The following is a 17,968-nucleotide window of genomic DNA, read 5'->3' as shown; positions in this document are numbered from 1 at the left end:
AAAGCTTAGAACATAGAACGCAGAACATAAAAGGTTAGAGCTGAAGGGACCTTTGAGCACAGAATGCAGAGCTAAAGCCTTTAGAACAGAGAATGTCAGAGCAGGGAGGGACCTGAGAACATAGACTGTCAGGGCCAGGGGAGATCCTTAGAACAGTGGACACAGTACTAAAAGCAGAGGAATTTTGAATACAAAACCAAGTAAACACGGTGCTGGCCACACAGGGACGGGTTGGGGTCCCCCAGGAGACCTCACGGGGGCACGAGGGGGCATTTTGGTGCAGGAGCCACAGGGATCCCAGCCCGGCCTGGATGGCTGGGAGGCCGTTAGGCCCCACCGGCCTTTGGGGAAAGGGCCAGGCCCCGGCCTCAGCTCTCTCCTCCCCCTCCTGAAGCCCCTGCCCCCGTCAGGCTTCTCCCCCTCCCCAAGGGCCGCCCGCTTCCTCTGGCCGGGGGACTCTGGCCCAGTGGCCTTCCCAGGCTGGTCTCCTGCTGCCACCTGCCTCGGGGGCCAGCCAGAGACTTCCTGTAGCGCAAGAGATTTATGCAAACGGGCTGGGGTGGTGATGTCACCCTGGGGGGGACTATCTCCCAGCTACAGGCCCTTCGATAAAATCAGGAACTTGGGCTGCTCTGCAATGTCAAGGGAGGGGGCTCACCTCGGGATCGGCCAGGCCAAGGGGCAGGACTGAGGCGCCTTCGAAAGCCGCCCTGCCCGCCCCCGCTGGGTGCCCGCCCCCCACCCCCAGCCCCGGCAGACCCGACCCTGCGGCTCCCAATGCCCAGGGGCTCCGGAGTGGGCCCTGCGGAGGCAGGGGAGCTGACGGGCCCTGAGATCGGGTGGATGTTACAGGCGTGCAAGATGGAAGGGTTCCCCCTCGTCTCCCCTGTGAGTATGGGGGCCCCCTCCCTTCCAGCCCCCTCTGGTTTCTAATCAGTGGGAAGCTGGTGTTTCCTCCCCGGGGATCCTGGATGACAAGATTGGGAAGGAGCTTTTCCCCTGGTTGTGCCCTGGAGGGTGAAGGACCGGGAAAGCTCAGATAGGGGCTGAGGGTGGGGGCCGGCCGGCCTCTGGTGGGCTCTCTGAGCCGGGGCCCCTACCCGGCGTCTCCGGCCTGGAGACGAGCCTGCAGAGGGTGGGGCATCCAGGGCCGGGCCGGAGGGGGGCATGTGGATGAGGGCCCCCGGACGTGGAACAGAGAGAAGGGAATGGAAGAGAGAGAGAGGCTAAAGTCGGGGCCAAAGGGGCCAAAGGGCTGGCTGGGGGGAGAAGGAGAAACAGGTGGCCAGTGCCCGGAGGGGCAGGGATGGCCCTGCTGTGAGGCTCGGGGATTTGGGGAGACCAGGGCAGGAAAGGAGGTGAAGGAGGTGATAGGGAGGTACCCAACACACAGTTTGAGCTCTGGGGGGGGGGTCAGATGTGGGATGGCACGGGGGAGGACCGACCCTCCATGTTCCTCTGCCCTCCCCTGGGGCAGAATGGGAGAGGCTGAGAAAGGGCATTTTGCTGGGCTCAGCCCTGCCAGCCTCCTCTTGCCTCAGGCTTTCCCAGCCCAGCTAAAATCTACTCAGGGTGGAGCCCACGGCCAGATCTTGGGAGTCAGGGCTCCCCCAGAGCGGAGGCTGAGCCAGCCCCCAGCCTCCTCATCCAGCCTCCTGGGACTGTGGAATCCCTCCTTATCTTTATGAGATCCGGATTCTAAGGTCTCCATGATCTGAGATGTGGTAGAAGGGATGTCAGGCCTCCCTCAGCGCTGCCTCCAGGCTCAGGGACCCGGCTCTGTCTCAGTCCTGACCCTTAGTTTCCCCAGACTGTTGGTTTCAGGGGCAGAGGCCTTCCCCCTTGCCCCATTTGCTCCCAATCTCCATTTCTAGAGAGCTCAGACCTGGCTCCCCCCCAACCTCCTTGGGACCCTCACCTTTCTCCCCAACTGAGAATTAAAGAGTTTTTAGCAAGGGAAGGGAACTTCTTCCAGGATTACGGGGGCACCGAGGCTCCCCCCAACTGCTTCGGTCCCCAAATTGAGCCGTGTGTGCCTCTCACCGCTATGTGATTCTGGGAAAGAGCGGGGAGCCCCCGGCTGCTCTTGGGGTGGATCTATACGGGAGCCAGAGAGGGAGAGGCACAGGAAGGGAGGGAAGGCCCGTCGGGCCCCAAGCCACGTCTGGATTAGTTCAGGGAAAACTTAGGAGCCCAGCATCGGGGTTGGAAGGGACCCCGGAGGTCACATGATTCAACCCCTCACTTTATAGATGAGGAAACTCGGGTCTATCCCTGTGATATAAATGGAAAACCAGGCAAAGCTGCCGGCCTGGGGAGCTAACCCTAGGGGGGTTCTGGGGGAGAGGGCTAGTGGGAGTCTGCTGGGGAGGAGGGGACGAGGGGGGCCTGTGAAGGTGAGGATGGGCTTTATGGGGGGGGAGAGGGAGAATGGTAACACATACATGTGAGGGAGGGGGCCCTGAAACCAAGCAGGTGCCCGAAGGCAGAGAGAACTTAACTGTGTGAGAGGGGGGAGGACAAGGGAGGGAACCGGAGACTTCCTAAGAACCAGTGGGAATGGAGGAGGGGACTGAGGACCGAGGGGAGGGCTGAGCCTAGTGGGGAGGGGAAGAGGGGTAAATGCAAACAGACAGACAGACAGAGAGCGGACAGACAGGTAGTTAGACAGATAAACACACTGACAGATATATAGATAGACAGATAGACAGATGGACAGATAGACAGATGGACAGATAGACAGATGGACAATATATAGATAGACAATTAACTAGACAGACAGGTAAATAGATGGACATATAGACAGACAGACAGATAGACAGATGGACAGATGGACAATATATAGATAGACAATTAGCTAGACAGACAGCTAGATAGATGAACATATAGACAGACAGACAGATATACAGACAATTAATAGACAGACAGGTAGATAGATGGACATATAGACAGACAGACAACCAGACAGACAGATATACACACAGACAATTAGCTAGGCAGACAGGTAGACAGACAGATAGATGGGTAGGTAGGTAAGTAGATAGACTCCTAATGAATCATTTATTATCTATCAAGGCCTTGTCCTAAGCACTAGCTACGAACCCAAGTGAGCGAGAACGTCCTCCCCTCAGGAGCAGCTCACACTGTTGGGGGAAGATAACCGATGAAGGGGAGCTGGAATGCCGGGAACAAGGGGAGTGGGGTGAAAAGGAAGGCCATGAGAAGCTAGATTTCAGCCTGGGGCACATGGGAGGTGGCCTGTTTGAGCCTTTAGTTGGCAGAGGCCCAGAGAGGTTAAGGAGTTTTCCAGAGTCTCCCAGCTAGTAAGTATGTGAGGGGATATCTGTCCTGGGGAGGAGCCCCCCGTTCCCTGGGATGCAGGCTTCAATTCTGGATTCTCTGCTTCGGGACTTTCCTGGGGTCCTCATCCCGTACCCCAATCTCTCTGGAGGTCTTTGGATCTGTTCCCCGCCCAGTCCTGACTCACACACTAAGTCTGCCTTTGGGAAGGACCCTTGTGTCATGGTTCCCACCTTGCAGATAGAAAGGGAGGAAGAACCAGGGCTAGAAGGGGGCTATGGATTGGTGGAGAACGGCCAAAAGGAAGGCCCCCCAGATCTTTGGGCAGGATCTCATCCCTTCCCTTCTCTACAGCCATCAGAAGACATGGTGCCCTATGATACAGATCTGTACCGCCAAACTCACGAATATTACCCATACATCAGCAGTGACGGAGAGAGCCACAGCGGTAAGTGGTTCCCATCTCCCCCCTCTCTCAAAGCCCCCATGGCCAGGGTGGGGGGTGGGAGACGTCGACTTGCATCCGGTCTTCTTTGGTTTCTAATATGCAACGTCAAAGGCGAGCATACCCTGGGAGTCATGAATGAATTGATCAATGTGCATTTATTAAGCACCAGTTATGTACCAGACTCTGGGCATGCAAAGAAGCAATTCCTACTCTTGTGGGGTTTATACCCCCGTGTACACAGACAGGTGTGTCTGAATCTTTTCTCTTCACTCGGTTCCTCTCTAAGTCTGGGCAGGTGGCTGTAAAGCTTCCTTAGAACATCTATTGTTTGGAAGAACTTAGCTGGGAGGTGTGCGTGTGTGTGTGTTGGGGGGGACTTATTATTATTATCATCATTATCACTGACTTCCTCGTTACCTGGATCATGATCAGAAGCAGCATCAAACCCCAGATCTAGAACCGGGAGGATCTAAGGGGTGATCTAGTCAATCCCTGCGCTGTACAAAGGCCAGTGATGAGAACCCAAAAGCCTGATCAACTTACTGAGTTTATACGGGTAGTAAAGGTGTGGGGGGGGGGGTTCGAATGCAGATCCTTTTACCTAAAAGCCAGCAAATCTTATTGACTGTATCATTATATCAATGTCAGAGCCAGAAGGAACCTTAGAACCTGTAATGTCAGACTGGAAGAGTCCAGACTGTCAAGGAACTTAGAACACCAATTATGTAGAAGCTTAGAATTCTTAAAGGTAGGAGGGAATTTAGAACCCAGAATGTTAGAACTGGGAGAACTTTCTATCAAAGATTGTCAGAGCTGGGTAGGACCTTAGAACCTAAAATGTCAGAATGGGAGGGACCTTAGAACATAGAATATCAGAACTGGGAGGGGTCTTAGAACCTAGAATGTTAGAATGGGAGGGACCTTAGAACATAGAATATCAGAACTGGGAGGAGTCTTAGAACCTAGAATGTTAGAATGGGAGGGACCTTACAACACAGAATGTTAGAACTGAGAGGAGTCTTAGAACCTAGAATGCCAGAGCATGAGGAGAAATTCTCTGGTCCATCCCTCTTGTTCCATGATGATGGATGGATGATGAGTCAGTGGGGCTCCCAGAGAGGAAGAGTCTTACCTGGGGAGATGCAGAGGGAGTTAGGGTTGCCCCTTCTATTGGGGGAGAGCTTTGGAGCCTGTGCTGGTGGGTGGTCCCTGAGAGCCTTGGCTCCCAGTCCGACTGTGACAGCTCCTAGCTGAGGTGGGGGCTCCTGGCCAGAGGCAGGAAGGGCAGGGGTATAACACCGCTGAACCTCCTGACAAGTGGAGAAGGACAAGGCTGTCCAATCATAGGAGGCCACCGAGAAAGGGGGTCCCTCCAAGGATGCTGATTCCAAGGGAAGAAGATAGAAAATCTACTGCTAATTTTTTTTACCAAGAACTGGAGTCTGTTGGGGAAAAGAAACCCATGGATCCTAGATTTGGGGGTTAGGGAGCAACAGAATCCCTGGAGTGCCCACGAACCCAGAACAAAAAGAAATGGCCCGTCTCCATTGGGGCTCAAAGAGTTGGGGGGGAAGGTTTCCTCAGGCTGAGTTGTACGGACCCCTGATTCACAAGGAGGCTGGATTCACAATCAGAAACTAGAGGCAGAGCCTTGAGAAGGTGGGCATTGGGCAGGAGGCCCACAAGACTGACATTCTCTAGAGCCACATCTACAAATCCTAGTTAACTGGGTTCCATTTTAAGCTCCAACGCTGTTGGCATCCACCCTGAGGGGGGCAGGGAAGGGAGACAGGGAGCCCTAGGGATGCCCAGGGACCCCCGTGACCCAGAGCCAGGAAGCTTTTTTGAAATCCAGGAGATCCCAGTCCCTGTGATGAGGTTCCATAAAATGACAGGGTTGTCCTTAGGGAAAGGGCGGCTTGAGACTTCTGAGAAACCATCCCTGACTCATGCCCCTGCCCCTGACTGTGCAGTTCCTTTGAGGAGCTCCAGGGAGGGCTGGGTGGGCTAGAGTTAGCTTTGCTTCTCCCCTCCCACTTGCCCACACCCAGCCTTCCGCTCTAATGGCATCTAGAGGCTCAGGGGTGGTGGGCATGTGGGGGGCTGTTGTGGAGAGCCCCAGATGCCCAGGAATCACAAACCACCTCTTCTGGCCCAACGGGCCTAGAGAAGCTGGCTGAAGGAGCAGAGGCAGGGAAGGAACCAGGGAGCCAGCACTTGAGCTTCGGGTCCAGCTCAAGGACACTCCCAGAACCAGAGCTAAACTCTGGGGCGATCCCGAGGTCCAGAGGAAGAGGATGGGCTCAGATGGCCTGGGATCTCTCCCCCCTTCCCAGTCATATATCTCATGGCTTTGTTTCAGGCCCCTGGATCCCTGAGCTAGACCTCTCCTCTCCCCCACAATGCTAGGCGGCGTATGACCCTACATTCCCTTAGTAGTCCTAAGGTCTACTTCACGGAGACAGAGAGTTTGGCAACCCCTGGTGGCCACGGAGAGCGGTACAACAGCTTCAATGACCTGAGAAAGCCAAGATTTTCTGGGGGTGGGGAATGACCCAGAACTGGGGGCTGAGTTCCTTTGTCCCTCTCCCAGGACTCAGTTTCCTGAAAATTGTAAACTGGACAGGACCCCCGCTGTCCTATACGCCAACCAAACAAAGACGTATCCAGGTGAGGGGGAGGCAGAAAAGCTCGTCTCCTGGGCCTAGGCCCACCCGAGCCTGAATTCATGTCCAGTTGCTCTGGGGTCTTGCCTTGATTTGCTGAGGTTCTGGAACTAGTAACTAAGTAACTAAGTCTAGTCATTAGATAACTAAGTCCAGAGAGATTTTCTCCTAAAAACCAAGAAAACAACAACAACAAAATCTTTCCTGCCCTTCCCCTAAAGGGACTAGTTTTAGGACGAGGGCTAGAGACTGAATATGGGTATTGAATACCAGAAGTTAGAGGAGTGAGGGTGGGAGATTATAGGATCAGATTTTACAGATATCTTATTTATCTATTTATTTATTACTTTATTATTATTATTATTAATATATTGTTACTTCTTATTTATTCATTGGGACACATGAAAATTGAGGAAGGGGGTGGGCCCACGTTCCCATCAGCCCCTTCCTCCCCCGCTCTTTCTCAGGTGGTCCTCTCCCACTGGCTCCCAAACGTGGCCAGAGAAACCAAGAGGACTTTCCCAATCCCCCCTCCTTCAGAGGCACCAGGAGGAGGGGATTTCCCTTCTCTGGAGTAGGGGCCCCTCCCTCTTCCTGCCACCATGAGCCCCTGATCTTTGGCTGCATCCATGCTGCCTCCTTCATCTGCTGCCTTCAGGAGAGAAGTGATCCTTTCCCCTTCCTCTCCACTTCCTTTCTCCCCTCGCTTTTCTCCTCCCCCCGAGCCGGAGGGAAGCATCTGCCCGACTCCCCTGGCCCTCCCCGGCTTCCCCCTTCTGTGACCGTCCCGGGCTCTCTGCTGGAGAGAGATAAGGCTAACTGATGGACGGTCAGGACTTTCGAGGGTGGGGTTTGTTCTGAGAGTTGGTCTCGCTGGTTCGGGATTTGGAGATCTGTGTGCGTGTGTGATTGAATACATGTGAGATTGAATATCCGACTCCATCTTCATGTCAGGCGTTTGTCTACTTTGCCTATGGTGGAGTCCCCATGATCTGGAGACTTGTCACGAGTAGAGACGGGCACAGACATGGGGAATGATGTTTGCAAACCTTAAACTTGACCCTTCCAAAAAAAAAAAAAAAACAACCAAACCCTGAGGCAGACACTTGTGCCCATTTTACAACAGAGAAAAACTGAGGCTCGGAGTGTCCAGATGCCTTGCCACATCTCCCACAACCAGTAAAAGTAGAGGTGCATTTCCAGTCCAGTGTTTTCTTCTACCCAATACAAAAGAATGACACCTGTAGTTCCCTGATTCTAGAATGGGGCTCCCTGAGGAGTATCTATAAATTCATTCAACTCCTTTATTGAATATACTGACTGTTTAGTGTTCTGAGCATTATTTCAATAATCAATAATAATTCAATTCATCAATAATCAATAACAAGGGCCAGGAAGTCTTCCCAAGAGCGTAGAGGACACTGAGCTCTCCGGGGCATCCCATAGCCCCCCTGATGGTGGAGAAGGGGCAGCAAGCTCTGCTGATGATTGATAACCTGACCCAGCTTGCCAGCCACATGCAGGATAGAATATATTGCAAGACATATAATTGCCCGGTCCGTGTTGCCGGCTGTCTTGGAGAAGAGAGAGGTAAGGGAGGGAGAGAGAAAAAATTTGGCACTCAAACTCTTACAAAAATGAACGTTGAGGACCATTTTTATGTGTAATTGAGAAAAAATACTATTAAGAGCAGCTCTGGGGAGGGGCCAGGGCAGTGGGTAGAAAAGTTAGTCCCAGTAGGAGGGAAAAAATTCACAATCGGCTCCAAAAATGATGGGTTCTGGAAGAATCCCATGAAGTCGCCGACCCCCCCCCCCCCGGGGTTCAAAACTGAGCCATGGTACCAGGTGCTCCTGGGAGGCCACGGGCAACAATCCTCCCCCCAGCTTCAGAAAGGGGGCACCTGTGGAGGCAGAGAAGGGCCAGAGAAAGGACCTTGGATCGAGGAGACTGGAGAGGGGGAGGCAGGGGAATGAACCATTTCAGAGCACGGAGTGTCAGGAAACCGTGGACCATGGAACATAAAATGGCAAAGCTGGAAGGCATTTTAGGAGAGAAAGTTAGAACTGGAAGGGAACCTTAGAGCACAGAAGGTCAGAGCTAGAATGTAATGTCCAGGGAGAGGTCTCTACCTGCTGGGTGGATCAGGGCAGGCTTCCTGGGGGAGAAGCTCTGGAGATAAGCCTTGAAGGAAGCTCGCTGAAGCAAGTGCATGCTGGGCCTGGAGAACCATCCAGTCACTCACCTGGAATAGCAAGGTCAGTTTGGGCAGATTTTAGAGTGCAGGAACAGTACAGAGAAGGCTGATTTTATGGAGGGATTTCAAAGCCAAACAGAGGCATTGTGGTTTTTTTCCCCAGAGGTAGGAGGGAGCCACTGGGCTTCTAGAGTAGGGGAGTGATTTGCTCAGACTTATATGCTTCAGGCTGCTTTTTACTCTGTGACCCTGGACAAGGCCCTTCCCTCCCTCTATAATATAAGGGGGTGAAAGTTAGTGGTCTGAGGGGCCTTCCAGCTCAAAATCTATGATCCTAGATTCTAAGAACAGACGGAATTATCGGGACGCTTTGGTCTGGAAAGCCAAAGGTGGAAAGTCCATGATCCAACCTGTAGCACCCCAACGGGAGCTCTAGACTTAATCACCAAATTCCAGAGGGTTAGAATTGGGGGGTCCCCCAGGAAACAGGAAACAACAATTCGGGACACATAAAAGGAAGTACGGCTTCCCAGCAGAGATGAAGAGGTCATACTCTGGACAGTGACAGCTAGAGGAATAATACAGGCTCCTGGAGCACCTCGAGGACAGGGATTGTTACATTCTTACCCATAATAGGCTTTAAAAAAATACTTGTCAGCAATAACAAGATACATTTATTAAGAGGTTACTGTATACCAGTCACTGTGGGGAGTTTAAATAGAAAAAAAGACCCCAAGAGGATGAAAGAGGCCAGGGGCCCTTCCCCAAAATGGAGGTTCTGGGAGGAAAGGGCCTCTGGGTGAAAGGCTCTTTCAGCATGAGGTCAGTGGAGCTTGGTGGAAAAAATGGGAAAAGGCAGGAAAGGAGGAGTTGAAATGGAAATACATTTCTGAAGGATAATGGCGGGGGGGCAGGGTTCTGGACCACGGGAGATGCTGAGGATGCGAGCCCAATCTTAGAGAGTGACATCCAAGAGTAGGGAGCAGTCTTCCCTTAAATTGTCCCAGTTGTCACTGCCAGGGGAAGGACCTTGGGCTGCATGGACCGTGGCAACCACTCAGGGAGACTTCTGCTGTCCAGGAGGGAGGCTGTCCAAAGGAGGCCTTTGGCCCATGGCCCACTAGTTCTATAATACCGCCATTGCTCAGAACCATTTGGGAAATCCTCTCTTGCAACCATCTTCAGGGAGTTTTATATATATATATATATATATATATATATATATATATATATATATATATATATATATATATATAGAGAGAGAGAGAGAGAGAGAGAGAGACAGAGAGAGAGAGAGAGAGAGAGACAGAGAGAGACAGAGAGAGAGAGAGACACAGAGAGAGAGAGAGAGACAGAGAGAGAGACAGAGAGAGAGACAGAGAGACAGAGAGAGAGACAGAGAGACAGACAGAGAGACAGAGAGAGGAGAGACAGAGAGAGAGAGAGACAGAGAGACAGAGAGACAGACAGAGAGACAGAGAGAGGAGAGAGACAGAGAAAGAAAGAGAAGAGAGACAAAGAGAGAGAGGAGAGACAGAGACAGAGAGACAAACACAGAGAGAAAGACAGAGACAGAGAGAGATCTTGTGTGTGTGTGTGTGTGTGTGTGTGTGTGTGTGTGTGTGATATAAGAAAACTGGGATCCTTCCTTTGTCACTACACCTTGTACCGGAGCAAAAAGGATGTAGTCAGCCCCCCAATTTGTGGCAAGCTTGGTTCCTGCAGGTGATTTAAATCAAAAGGCTGTAAATTAAATCTAATTTCCCCACAGAAACAAAGGGCCACGCTCTGGACTGAGAGTGTAAAGTTTCATGAGTCATTGTGGTCAAAGAATTCCTCATCCTTTAGGTAAACACTCTGTATTTATCTAGGCTGGGCTTCTAGTGGCAGGCAGATAACACTAGCCAGGCCCGTCCTGGAAACCTCAGAACTTTGACAGAAGCTACCAGAACATGAGTCCTCAGACACAGCCTTTGAGACCCCAGGGTCACCTCTGTGTCACAACCCCTGGGTCAAAGAGCGAGACGGCAAGGGGGCTCTCGGAGGCTACCTGGTCCGATCTCACCTTACGGATAGAAAAGTTAAGCTCGTACACATGGTAGAGAGGGGCTTTGAGCGGAAGTCCTTCAGTTCTAAATCTGGGGCTCTTTGAATTGAACCTCACAGAGGAAAGCTTTGGGACAAGAGAAGCCATCGTGTACATAGGAGATCTTGGCTTGGAATCAGTCCATCTGCATCCAAATTCTGAAATTTGTGAGTTATGTAGTCATGGAAAAGTCACTTTACATTTCTCTTCCATGACTAATAATATTGGGGAGAGCATCCCAGTGGGGGCTCAAGCTGATGGCACAAGAGAAAAACACCCTTGTCTCCGTGGGGGAGCCCTAGATCCCAGCAGAGATGAAGAAGTCATACTCTGGACACCTGCCCTCATTGGTATAAAGGGGAATTAAGCTATGGAGCTTATATGAGAGATGTAAAAAAAAAAAAAAAAAAAAAAAAAAAAAAAAATGGAAACACGGGGCAGCTAGGGGGCGCAGTGGAGAGAGAACCAGCCTTGAATTCAGGAGAACCTGAGTTCAAATCTAGTCCCAGACACTTAACACTTCCTAGCTGTGTGACCCTGGGCAAGTCACTTAACCTCAGGAAAAAAAAAAAAAGGAAACAAAAGAGTTGTAGGAGGAACTCCCTCAGAGTGTTCAAGCTGGAAGCAATCTTAGCAAAGAGTTTTACAAAGCTTCAGCCCTTCAGATTGAACTTTTTGTAGAAATGAGCCCAGACATCATAATTGATTTAAAAAGAAAAAGAAATTCATTATAATACATTCATAGGCAAGCAAAATGACATGTCCCCCATTGGCCACGTCTAAAATAATTGCCATTTTTCATCGTTAGTCCTTCTCCTGTCTGCGAAGAGGCAGGGAGCATGTTGGATTGGCCATTGTAGCCACCAGAGTCTTTAAATCTTTGCAAAATGTTTGTCGCTACGATATTGTCGTTATTGTCGAAATCATTCTCCTGCTTCTGTTCACTTCCCTCTGCATCTGTCCAAGGAAGTCTTCCCAGCTTTCTCTGCAACCGTCCCCTTTTCCTTAAGAACGCAACAACACCCCATTCCCATCCGGATGCCAAAAGGTGTTGGGCCATTCCCCGATTGGTGGCGCCCCTTCAGTTTCCAGTTCTTTGATTCCACAAAAGGAGCTACTATAAATGTCTCTGTACATATTTAAAAGAGTATATAAATGGGGGCAGCTGGATGGTGCAGTGGGTAGAGCTTTAATTTATTCAAAAGCCACCCAGAAGAAGAGTAGGGCTCTGAGGCAGCTGGGAAAAGAATCAGAGGGGCTGGGGGGGGGGTCCGGCCTACTAGAAGTTGTTCCTGATATTCCCAGTTATGGAACATCATGGAAGGCTCTGGCCTTCCTGGAATCATCTGGTGTTTACTTCTGAGTATTCCCCAGCAGAACACAAACTTCCTGAGGGCAGGAACAATTTCCAGGCTCTGCTGCCTACTTCCTCTCTGTGTGACTTGAGGCAACTTCCTTGACCTTCCTGGATTTCAATGGCCTCTTCTCTAAAATGAAAGGGATGAGCTCTCGTAACCCTCCAACTCCAGGCCTATCATTCTTTCTGTTTTGTCTTTGTACCCTCAGCTGCCTTGTATACAATAAGCACTTAATAAATGTTGGTTGGGTTGACTTTCCCTTCCAATAAAATCAGAGTCCAATCCAAAAAATATATTTTTTAAAATGTTCTGGACTCTGGAGGTGAAATAGCCCTGCTCTCCCAGAGCTCACATCATGTACCAAGATACAGGGGCGGGGCAAGGAGTAAGCATTGATTAAGCACCTACTGTATGCCAGACACTGTGCTGAGCGCTTTACAAATATTCTCTCATCTGATCAAATAAAACAAATGTTAGGTAATTTTGAGAGGAGGCATCAGGAAAGGCTTCATGTAGGAGAGAAGGGCTTGAGCTAAGATTCAGAAGGAAACTGACCTTCCAAGAAGAGGCTGAGGGGAAGAGGCACAGGGGAATAACCTGTGCAAAGGCATGGAGGTGGGAAACTCCATATGGATCAGCCAGAAGGCCAGTTTGACTAGACTAGGCTGGGGAAGGACTAGATAACAATCACCATCCATAGCTCCAGGATCTGTGCTGCCCCCTCCCCCCATGCGATCCTACTAGGTGTTGGGAGAGGGGCTTGGAGATTCTTGACCAAATCTCATCTCTTGGAGCCAGCTGGGCCTGGGCCTCCCTGGAATCCGGCTGGATGCACGTGTGTTATCCCCAAGTGTGTTCACCCCAAACGTATACACGTGTATACACATTCCCAAGCGTGTTTATACACAGGCACGTACACTGCACACACACGCACGTCCCCCTTATTCAGCAGACTCCAAGTGACTTGTGACTCTTTTTGAAGCCCTGCTCTAATTTCCCTGCGTCTAGTTCCGGGCACACAAACTCCTGGCCCACAACCCCCAGGCTCAGATGCTCGGCTCCCCCCCGAAGGGGCCGAACTCCTAGGCCAGAGGCCCCAGCAGTCCAGGTGCGATGCCCCCCACAAGGTATAAGGTGTATAATAATGGCACCTGAAATGGGGGACACAGAGCACCCTGCACACCCCCAAGCTCCGGAGAAACGTCCACCATGCTCTCTCTCTGTGCTTTGTTGTTGCTAGGTGTGGGGGGGGGGGGCTGGAGGGGGAGGGGAGCAGAAAGGATGGAGGGGGTTGGGAGCCAAAGGTCCTGAGTTCAAGATTCCGGACTTTGCTGTTCCCCCATCTTGACCAAGCCCCCTCCCCATCTGTGCCTTAATTTCCCTACAATGGGCTCCTGCTTTGGTCCCATGGCCCTCCCGTGCTGAGGTCAGGGTCTCCCTGCTGAGGTCGGGATCTCCCTGGTGAGATTGGGGTTTCCCTGCTTAAGCCGGGGTCTCCCTGACAGCCCCTCTGCTCCCCACAGACCATTACTGGGACTTCCACCCCCACCACATGCACAATGAGTTCGAGAGCTTCGCCGAGAACCACTTCACGGAGCTCCAGAGCGTCCAGCCCCCCCAGCTCCAGCAGCTCTACCGCCACATGGAGCTGGAGCAGATGCACGTCCTGGACACCCCCGTGGCCGCCACCCACAGCAGCCTCGGCCACCAGGTAGGAGCCCGGCCTCGGTCCCCCGTCTCCCGTCGGTCTCAGGAGAGCCCTCCCAGAAGGCCTGTGGTGAGGCTGCCCAGACCGTCACAGGAAGCTGATGGGAGCTCTTACTCAACTCAGCTTCCTGCCAACAGCCAGAGTGCCAACTGCCACCCCCGCTGACCCCCCGACTGACCTCCCGCACCCCAGCCTGGCCCGGGGAGGCAGAGCCAGAGTCCTGGGTTCAAAAGCCACCTTTGCCCTGGGCTCTCTCACCCGCCCCTACTTGCTCCTTAGTGCTCCCCAAGGCCCTGGCTGCAATGACACCCCAAGAAACCTCCTTCTCCCCACAGCAGCCTCTCGTTCTCCCTCTTGATCTCAATGACAAGGAGTGGCGCAGCAGCCTTGATTTACCTTGAAGCATTCCTCTCCCAGTCCCTTAAAGTGCACTGATGACCCTTAACGAGGAAGTGACTCTGACAGGTCATTTAGCCCCTGGGCGGTGACCTCCAAGGGCCTTTTCATCTCTAAGTCTATAAAACTATTGCCCCTCCATGCCTTTCCCATCTCCACTGATCCCCCAAGAAATCCCCAATTGTCTCCATGGTAATAGCCTCCATCCATCTTTCTTTCTTTCTTTCTTTCTTTCTTTCTTTCTTTCTTTCTTTCTTTCTTTCTTTCTTTCTTTCTTTCTTTCTTTCTTTCTTTCTTTCTTTCTTTCTTTCTTTCTTTCTTTCTTTCTTTCTTTCTTCCTTTCTTTCTTTCTTCCTTCCTTCCTTCCTTCCTTCCTTCCTTCCTTCCTTCCTTCCTTCCTTCCTTCCTTCCTTCCTTCCTTCCTTCCTTCCTTCCTTCCTTCCTTCCTTCCTTCCTTCCTTCCTTCCTCTTCCTTCCCTCCCTCTCTTTTTGCAAAGCAATTGGGATTAAGTGACTTGCCCAGGACCACACAGCTAATACAATTTGAAGTCAGGTCCTCCTGACTCCAGGCCAGGGCTCTATCCACTGCACCAGCTGCCCCTCGCGCCCTAATCTTACTGATTGGCCCAACACCCCAGCACCTCCCCATGCAAATACCCTTCCATATTGTCTCCTGCCGGCAGTGACCAGCCAACCTTAGCAGCCCCTGACCCACTTGCGAGGGCCCCTTCAAACTTCCCTCCCGCTGCTGCTGAATCCTCCTGCACCCTCACGCCAAGCTGCACCCTGGCCGCACTCGCCTGCCTTCACGCTCGTGGCCCCCATGTGGCAGCGCCTCCCCCATCTCCCAGCCCCCTCCCCCGTGTCGCCATGTTTCTGCCTCCTGTTCCTCACTGATCTCCTCCTCGCCGGTCCCTGTGTCCCCAGGTCCCCTCACTGGCCCCTCTGCATTCCTCTCAGGTCTCGTACCTGCCCTGCATGTGCCTTCAGTACACCTCCCCTCCCCAGCCCAGCTCCGACGAGGAAGAAGGCGAGCGGCAGAGCCCCCCCCTGGAAGTGTCCGATGGGGAGACTGAGGCGCTGGAGCCCGGCCCGGGAATCCTACACGGAGAGACAGGTCAGTAGCCCACATTCAGCCTCTCCCTGCCCTGCCTGCTCTGTCTCGGACACGTGACAGTGATGGTTTGAGTGTCAGATTGGACATTTGTCCCTGTCATTAGTGAACACGGTCTCTCAAGGGCTCATGGGACACTGTCACTGACTGTCTGAGGACGGAAATCCTGCCGTGGCCAGGCTGGGGGTTGGGTGACCTCAGAGGAGACTGTTCTCTTTCCTAGCCTCAGTTTCTCCATCAGTACCATGAGGTCCCTTCTAGCTTTAAATCCAAGGAGCAGGGCTGTTGTGGATTCCTGATGGTAGCCTCTAGTCCGGCTGGGGCTGGAGATGGGGGCAAGGCTGGGGCCCCCTGGCACGGGTGGGAGCCCCTGTTACAGCTGGGACCCCTTGGCATGGCTGGAGCTGGAGATGGGGGCATGGCTGGGAGCCCCTGGCACAGCTGGGACCCCCTGGCCCAGCTGGGGCTGGAGATGGGGGCAAGGCTGGGAGCCGGGGCTGGCTGAGAAAGCTGACCTTCATCTCTCTTCCTCCCAGGAAGCAAAAAGAAGATCCGACTGTACCAGTTTCTTCTGGACCTCCTCCGCAACGGGGACATGAAGGACAGCATCTGGTGGGTAGACAAGGACAAAGGCACTTTCCAGTTCTCCTCCAAGCACAAGGAGGCCCTGGCCCACCGCTGGGGCATCCAGAAGGGGAACCGCAAAAAGATGACCTATCAGAAGATGGCCCGCGCCCTTCGGAACTACGGCAAGACGGGCGAGGTCAAGAAGGTGAAGAAGAAGCTGACCTACCAGTTCAGCGGGGAGGTGCTGGGGAGAGTGACCCTGGTCGACCGGAGGCATCAGCCCCACTGAGCGCCCTCCAGCCCGCCCCCGCCCCCGCCCTGGCCCTCTCTCACCCCACGGGACAAGAGGGGAGGCCCGGCCTGAGGGCACGACGCCATCCCCAAGGCTGGCACCAGTGCCCAGGGGAAGCCAGGCCCCATGCCTTCCTACTGCATTAGCTCCCCCGCTGCCTGTAGCATTAACCCCATGTCCGGACTTCATGGACACATAGAATCAAGGTCCGGGGGGGTGACAGACCTTGGAGGTGTCTGTCTCCCTGGCCTTTCCCTTGGCCCTAACGCCCACTCGCCCTCTCCCGAGACCCTCCAGCTTACCCCCCTGGCTCCCCAGGACTCCGGCCCTTGCCTTTCACTCGGGCCTCCCCTCGAGCCACCCTCGGACTGCGGGGCCAGCTGCCCCCTCTCAGGAGACGTCTGTAAACCTTAAGAATCGAGACGTTTCTGTCCCAGAGTCCTCGCCGTGAGCGCCGGTCCCTCCGGCCCAGTCCAGCACGGGGCGGAGAAGCCGGGCAGGTTCCGTCATCGTCTCAACACGGCGTCGCTGGGGGCCGAGGATGGAATTTCAGGCGGACCCCGCTTGACGTAAACAGTGCCTCATTTATCTACCTTCGTTAGAGAATCATTTCGGCAGAAAATAAACGCTTTGAGGGCGAGGACTATTTGGGATGAGGTTTTGCAGGTGTTTTTTTTCTCTCTTTGTCTTCTTTATACTCTGTGCCTCCTAAAGTATCTGGAGATCAATTAATCAATGAATATTTACTAAGCAACCTACTATGTGCATTATGCTATCCACCTGAGCTGCGGAGACAAACACGAAATCCTCCTTCCTTTGGGGAGCTTTCGTTCCGTCTGGCACACAGCATGCGGGAAAATATCAGAATCCTTGATTATCGGGTTAAGAAAGGGCTCCCCGCCATTGCTAGTTAGAGTCATACTTTCCCGTGAAGGCCGGAAAGCTGGGCAGATCACCCGGGGAAAGAGCCTTTGCTCTGGGACGGGCAGCTCATCCCTTGGGGAGACAGAGAAAGAGCAAAAGGCACGAGGGCCGGAGGTGAGGGAGGGGCGAGAGCAGAGAGCCAGGGAGGCAGCGGGAAGACAGGGAGCATTCACAAGAAGGGGAGAGCAGGGGGGCTTTGGCTCACTTTGCCCCTTCCTCCATTTGAATAATCTATATCGATTAATTTTAATTAAATTATTTGTATACTTTTTTTTCCCCCCTGAGGCTGGGGTTAGGTGACTTGCCCAGGGTCACACAGCTAGGAAGTGTTAAGTGTCTGAGATCAGATTTGAACTCGGGGCCTCCTGAATTCAGGACTGGTGCTCTATCCACTGCGCCACCTAGCTGCCCCAATTAAATTATTTGAATAAACCAATATTAGGGATTAAAATAGTAATATTAGTAATTAATAATAAAATAAGTCGGTGCGTAAGCACTTAGTAAGTGCTCCCATGCTGTGCAAATGCTAGCTTTCCTAGCTGTCCCAGTTTCCTCAGCGGCAGGCCCGGGCCCCGCCCTGGGGACAGCGGTCCTCTGCTCTCGGAGTTGGCCGTGACATCAGGGAGGGGATGCTGTGACGCGGATCTGAGGGAGGGAGGGCTGTTTTCTCCCCCGGAGCCAGCTGGGCGCCTCGGCCGGGTTCTGGCCAGGACACTGGGAATGGCTTTCAGGTTCAGTGGCACGATGGAAGGCCATGCCAGAAGGAAGGCGCTAGCAATGGGGACTGAGAAAACCCTCCTCTAGCAGGAGTAAGCTGGAAGGAAGCCAGGAGGCAAAGGGGGGAGGGGGGGAACACTCTGGGCAGGGGGACAGAGAGCGGAAGGGTTCAGAACGGGAAGGGGGGGGGCTGTT

The 17,968-nt window shown here is 52.9% G+C and overlaps 1 protein-coding gene across 4 annotated transcripts; it reads left to right on the top strand.

Moving 5' to 3' along the window:
* Positions 1-562: 562 nt before the first annotated feature.
* SPI1 (Spi-1 proto-oncogene) lies at positions 563-16,785 on the top strand. Of its 4 annotated transcripts, none has more exons than XM_074276232.1 (5): positions 563-888; positions 3,655-3,748; positions 13,579-13,766; positions 15,087-15,276; positions 15,810-16,785. In XM_074276232.1, exons 1-5 carry the CDS (start codon positions 778-780, stop codon positions 16,127-16,129), a joined length of 903 nt encoding a protein of 300 aa, XP_074132333.1. In that variant the 5' UTR covers positions 563-777; the 3' UTR covers positions 16,130-16,785. The 4 variants fall into 4 exon arrangements, with proteins under 4 accessions (XP_074132333.1, XP_074132335.1, XP_074132334.1 ...); XM_074276234.1 differs by having other exon boundaries at positions 622-888; positions 15,168-15,276; XM_074276233.1 differs by having other exon boundaries at positions 622-888; positions 15,120-15,276.
* Positions 16,786-17,968: the final 1,183 nt, after the last annotated feature.

The sequence above is a fragment of the Sminthopsis crassicaudata genome, chromosome 6 (assembly GCF_048593235.1).
Source record: "Sminthopsis crassicaudata isolate SCR6 chromosome 6, ASM4859323v1, whole genome shotgun sequence".
Taxonomy (NCBI): Eukaryota; Metazoa; Chordata; class Mammalia; order Dasyuromorphia; family Dasyuridae; genus Sminthopsis; species Sminthopsis crassicaudata.
This window is presented reverse-complemented; position numbering and strand designations above follow the sequence as displayed.

What these genes read in the sequence shown, in the direction of transcription:
- SPI1 (XM_074276232.1), top strand. Translation starts at nt 778, where the DNA reads ATGCCCAGGGGCTCCGGAGTGGGCCCTGCGGAGGCAGGGGAGCTGACG. An exon ending in ACAGCAGCCTCGGCCACCAG is followed by an intron (nt 13,767 to 15,086) that starts GTAGGAGCCCGG and finishes CTGTGTCCCCAG; the next exon opens with GTCCCCTCACTGGCCCCTCT. An exon ending in AATCCTACACGGAGAGACAG is followed by an intron (nt 15,277 to 15,809) that starts GTCAGTAGCCCA and finishes TCTTCCTCCCAG; the next exon opens with GAAGCAAAAAGAAGATCCGA.